This window comes from Canis lupus, chromosome 26 (assembly GCF_011100685.1).
Source record: "Canis lupus familiaris isolate Mischka breed German Shepherd chromosome 26, alternate assembly UU_Cfam_GSD_1.0, whole genome shotgun sequence".
Taxonomy (NCBI): Eukaryota; Metazoa; Chordata; class Mammalia; order Carnivora; family Canidae; genus Canis; species Canis lupus.
The window spans coordinates 7,400,535-7,406,289 of NC_049247.1; the positions used below are offsets into that span (position 1 = coordinate 7,400,535).

Here is a 5,755-nt window from a genome sequence, read left to right on the forward strand (position 1 = left end):
CCATCCTCAAATCCAATCAACCACCATATCCTATGAATTTTGCCTCCTACAGATTTCTCCACTGCATTCACATCTATTCATCTCCACAATCATTATTACCCTGGTTCAGATCCTTGGCTTTGGACATGTCAAGGGTGGGGCATTCAGGTAGAAATGTCCATGACACAGTTGGACATTTAGATCTGGAGTTTGAAAGAGAGAGATATTAAAGTGTGAGGACCATGAGTCAAGGGTGGAGCTTGTGGAAACACACCCATTAAAGGACTGGGCAGGAAGATGATTTGATCTGAGGAGGTACTGTCAGAGGGCCAAAATGTATCAGGATAATATTGTCAATATTGTCACAGAATAAGAGGAAAAAGAGGTTTTCAAGAAGGAGGAAGTGGTTGGCATTACTGAATGTCATGGAAGGGTCAAGTAAAATGAAGACTGAGAAGAATCCAGTAAGGCTGGCACCATAAGGCCACTGGAGACTATATAGGTTCTCAGTCACTGCCATAGCAAATACCATAAACTCAGAAGTTTGAACCTATAAAGTTGCTGTCCCACAGTTTCTGTATGTCAGAAGTCTGTCATGGAGTAACTGGATTCTCTGCTCAGGGTGTTAGCAGGCTAAAGTCAGAGTAGTAGCTGGGACTGTGGTTCTCAGCTGGTGCCCAGGGTCCTCCTACAACTCACTGGTTCTTGGCCAAAGTCATTCTCTTCTCTGATTTCCACTTGGTGCCTCCTTCTTCAAGCCAGCAATGGTCAGCTGAGTCTTTCTCATGCTTTGAGTCTCTCTGCTTACCTCTTTGTTTCTAAGGGTTCGTGTAATTACATTGGACCCATCTGTCAAACAACCTATCTTCAGGTCACCTGATTAATAACCTTAATTACATCTGCAAAGTCCCTGTAATGTGATAAAATTATGGGAGTAAACATCAGAGGGTGAAAGTCATGTGGGCAAAATTCATGACTTTGCTAGAGGATTTTGAATAAATTGTTAGGGTAAAACCATATTGCAGAGGTTTGGGAAGTAAGGTAAAAGTGCAAGTAGACCACTCTGTCAAGAAGCTTGGATAAGAAGAGGAAGGAGACAGCAGGGGCGAAGGGGGACGTGGGTTTAAGGGTGGAAGGGGGTTCTCAACTCTCTCTTCCGTTGTGTATCTTGGCTTCTGTGGATGGCCCTGGTCTCACCTTGTCCCTGTGCTCTTGACTCCTATCCAATAGCTAACTTGACACTGCATAGATGCCCAATGGGCATCTTGAATTTAACTCATTCCAGACAAGATTCTTGATTTCCCCTCTCCAGACTTGTTTTCCTCTCTGCATGTCAACCACTCACTTCATCAAAATCCCAGGAGTTAAAAAAAAAAAAAAATCCCAGGAGTTATCCTTGATTCCTCTCTTGGATTTACTTCCACATAAATTCATCAACTGGTTCTGTGGACTCCATCCCCATCCACTCTACCCTGGTCCAAGCCACCATCATCTCTACCTGGACAGTCACATAACCTACCAACTGGTCCTCTGCTTCCATCTTGAATTCACACAATCCATTCTCCACTTAGCAGCCTCTCTCATTTTCACTTCTTCAAGTATACCAGATCCTATATTCCCCTCCCTGCAGTCATCCAGGGGTACCTTGTCACACTTGGGATAAAACCCAAGTTTTTTATGGCTTCAGAAGGTCTTCTGTGACCTGGCTTCCACCTAATTCCCCACCACCCTTCCCTTCCCTCACTTTGCTCCAGCTACCATGACCTGTTTCCTGGTTTTGGCCACACCAAGTTCACTTTTGCCCAAGGACTTTTGCACTAGTGTCCCCTACACTTAGAGTACCCTTTCCCCAGATCTTCCTACAGCAGACACCTCCTCAGAGAAACTATTCCTCATCACCTGACCTAAAGTATATCACTCGCCATTCTCTATTTCATCACCTTGTTCTATTTTCATAGTTCTTATCATTACCTGACACTTTCTTGTCTATTCATGTCTGCCCATTGCCTGCTAAAACACCAGCTTGGTCAGGAGAGGGACCACGTTTAACTTTTTTGCCACTATTCCTAAGACCCTGGAAGAGTGCCTGGTCAAAGCTGGCGTTCAAAATAGGAGTAAGTGCCTTCAACAAATAACTCTGGAACACATATTCTGGTTCTAGGCCTTGATATTGCCAAGGAGCAGTTGAGAATCCAATGATGTTCAAGGTCAAACAGAGTGGAGACAAGGCCTTTGACTCACCACATTCACAGTGGTTTATCAGGGCCATCCTCACACACTGGCATGGACATGCTTTAGAAATTTCCAAAGGTAATACAGTTTGAAAACCTCATGCCAGGGGATCCCTGGGTGGCTCAGCGGTTTAGTGCCTGCCTTTGGCCCAGGGTGTGATCCTGGAGATCTGGGATCGAGTCCACGTCAGGCTCCCTGCAAGGAGCCTGCTTCTCCCTCTGCCTCTCTCTCTCTTTCTTTCTCTCTCTCTCTCTCTGTGTCTCATGAATAAGTAAAATATTAAAAAAAAAGAAAGAAAGAAAACCTCATGCCAGCCTGACACCTACACACACACACTGTGACCCTCCCCAGAAATTCCCTTTGGGGCATTGGCCCTCAGCTCCTGTAAATTACCTGTTCTTGAGGAGTTATGCCTGTCAAGTCTGGACTTCAGAATTTTTTTCTACTCAGATCAACAAGCTTTTTCCCAGAAGAAATGGCAAAGATTTGTGCATCTTCCTGTGTGTGTCTGCACTGAGTCAGGCATCTGCCCACCTAGAGGGTAACCTCAGCGCTTCCTTCCAGCCCTGCTTTCGCCTAACCTTTGGCCGCAGAATTTTGAGTGTTTTCTGGAGAAAAGCTGAGCAATGATTTTGCCATGGGCGGGACATTGATCATTCTTTTTCCTCTCAGCTGACCCTTTATATATCTCCTGAAGACCATGGCGAGTACATCTGGCTCTAGAAGCTGTTGCTGAAACGGGCTTTGTGTGCTCCCTCACCATGCTCTCCCACACAGGTATTACCGTGTCCTGCTGCCTGTTTCATGGGCCTGGTCTTGTCTCATCAGATAGAGGGAAAGACTGGAGGGGTTCAGCCAGCAGTGGTTACAGCTGGGCTGGGCAGGGGTGGTCTGTCTGGTCACTTGCCTCACAGTATCATTTTCTTTCTCCAGGACCATCCAGGTTTGCCCTGTTCCTGCTCTGCTCTATGGAAACCTTGCTGTCCTCCCATATGGCACCCACCCATCAGCTACCACCAAGTGATGTACGAAAAATCATCTTGGAATTACAGCCCTTGTCGAGGGGACTTTTGGAAGACTATGTAAGTGCTCTACAGATTTCTTTTCCAAGCCATTTCTTTAAAATGCCTTCCATTGCCCCCAGAAGAAGCCAACTCTTTTTAGACCTGAAGCTAGGGCTGTGGATACACCAGGAAGGGAAGGGAAACAACGAAACAGGCTACAATGGACTTTTTGTGAGAGTTGGAGGCAGAGATTAGCCCAGACAGCCTGAAGTTCAACTTCTAATGTACTATAGGATCTGCTTTAGTAGGTCTGCTCATCTCTAACATATTTGGTTCACAATGATACTACATGGATTTTCCTGCCTCTAGCATATCCCTAGAGATGGGCTGTCTTGCCTGATCATTTAGGAGCCTGCTAGGGAGCAGCGTATGTCAACTTAAGCTGTCAATGAGGTTTCCAGGAATTCAGGACACTAAAATCTTCACATGGGTCACAGAGAGTCTCTCTTACTGCAGAGAAGGGCAGTTAACAAATTGGGTGTCTGTTTGCAAGCTACTTAATTGTTTAATTAGGACCCAGTCTACTTCTAAGCCGAGGCTCTTCTGAGCCTGACTCCATTGGGAGGAAAGTTTGAGGCTGAACAAATGTGAATACTCTCATTTTCTTAGAGTTGTGATCAAGACAGAATATCTTAGACTGTTTTGATTAAACAAACAAATCAAAAACTGGAAACACCTCATGAAATTGGCCTTGCCCTTCTCTTCTACCTTGACGTTGAAACCTTAGCCTTGGTTTTTATAGACACCTAGTTACCAGCCAAGCTGACTAGGTCGTTCAGGCTGGTGAGGTGTTACTAGCACTTCAGGTGAACCCAAAAGCTCTTAGTCCTTGGGAAGAGGGACAGGAGAGTGTATGGTCTGGAGTTTGGAAGAACTGTCCCTGCCATCTTGGAGGCCTTTCCAGATATGCAAATACTCCCTCAATGAGCTTGAGATACATTGGCTTTAACACAGAGAGCAAGAAGCAGGATGGAAACCCAGATGCTCTCCTAGTCCCCAGCTCTGAGTCCCTGATCAGCTAAGAGAAGAGTCCAGGGGGCTGTTAAGGCCTTGGCTAGATGGGTAGGGGAGGCAGGTTGAAGCAGTGGTTATTCGCATAGTCTTTGGGATGGCTGCTGACATGGGTTTGAATTTCAGGTCTGCCACCTGATCTTGGGCCAGCTCTGCAGACCAACAGAGCTTTAGTTTCTTCTGGGAAGGAAAATAGCAATGATCACAGTCTCTCGGGGTTGGGGCACCCATTACAACCAGGGGGATTGTAATGGGTGCCACAGATGGCAGCGGGAAGTGCCCCCCAGCCCATCACAGAGGAAGCTTTCAGACGCTAGTGTTGGGGCTTCTAGCTGTTACTACAAATCAAATGCTCACCTGTTTCTCCTCCTCATTCCACAGCAGAAGAAAGAGACAGGGGTGCCAGAATCCAACCGTACCTTGCTGCTGTGTCTCACCTCTGATTCCCAACCACCACGCCTCAACAGCTCAGCCATCTTGCCTTATTTCAGGGCAATCAGACCATTATCAGATAAGAACATTATTGATAAAATCATAGAACAGCTTGACAAACTCAAATTTCAACATGAACCAGAAACAGAAATTTCTGTGCCTGCAGATACTTTTGAATGTAAAAGCTTCATCTTGACGATTTTACAGCAGTTCTCGGCGTGCCTGGAAAGTGTGTTTAAGTCACTAAACTCTGGACCTCAGTAGATCATTCAAGGCTATCTGGTCGAACCTATTTCTTTTGTATTGGTGGACATATATGAAGCCTTGAGAAAACATGACTGACAGCTAACTCTGCTGTGAGTTGTCAAGTAAATTATTCCAGTGAATAATCTTAATGAATTCCCGGATGGGCTGGTCTTGGGAGGACTGAGGTATAAATATGTGAATTAACTTCGAAAAGACTTCAGGTTATGTCATTGTTATCACTCTTGATATTTATTAGTATGTTTTTACTCTGTAGACTTAAATCTTATCCTCATCATGCCTCTGTGAAGGCAGGAGGAGGCACCTATGTTAATTTATTGGTTTTATTGTATTGAAAGTTGTTTAATGCTCCTTGAAGGAGCCCTCGGGAATTATTTAATAAATTATATTGAATTCTTCTCATAATCTGTTTTGGATTTTGTGAGGGGGTTAAAATTAGTGGCTAAGAATCCAGACCACTAAGGTGGTGTTGTGGCTGAGGAAACATGGGACACGCTGTAGAAGTTGAGATCATTTCTGTCACTGGTACTTCTCCCCATTGGGTAGGCTCAGTAGCAAATAATAGTAATTCCAGCAGCTGCAACCATTTATCAAGCATTTTCTTTATGCCAGGCGACATAAGTACCATTACTGTTCTCCTTTTATAGGTGGGGAAATGGAGGCAAGGAGTCATTTTAGCCATTTGCCCAAGGCCACACAGTTATTCAGACTCAAGCTTGCTCTTCACCACTCTGTCCAGCCTTTGTCCCTCTCTGGGCAGTGACTGGGTCTTA

At 45.1% G+C, this 5,755-nt stretch overlaps 1 protein-coding gene across 1 annotated transcript; it reads left to right on the forward strand.

The window, feature by feature from the left end:
- The first annotated feature begins 2,943 nt into the window (after window positions 1–2,943).
- IL31 (interleukin 31) lies at window positions 2,944–4,988 on the forward strand. The gene is made up of 3 exons (NM_001165914.1): window positions 2,944–2,988; window positions 3,145–3,293; window positions 4,668–4,988. The coding sequence occupies exons 1-3, from the start codon at window positions 2,973–2,975 to the stop codon at window positions 4,980–4,982; spliced, it is 480 nt and encodes a 159-aa protein (NP_001159386.1). The 5' UTR covers window positions 2,944–2,972; the 3' UTR covers window positions 4,983–4,988.
- Window positions 4,989–5,755: the final 767 nt, after the last annotated feature.

Excerpts from the sequence above, each read along its gene's own strand:
- IL31 (NM_001165914.1), top strand. Across the intron at positions 3,294-4,667 it reads GGGGACTTTTGGAAGACTAT|CAGAAGAAAGAGACAGGGGT; the intron begins GTAAGTGCTCTA and ends CTCATTCCACAG.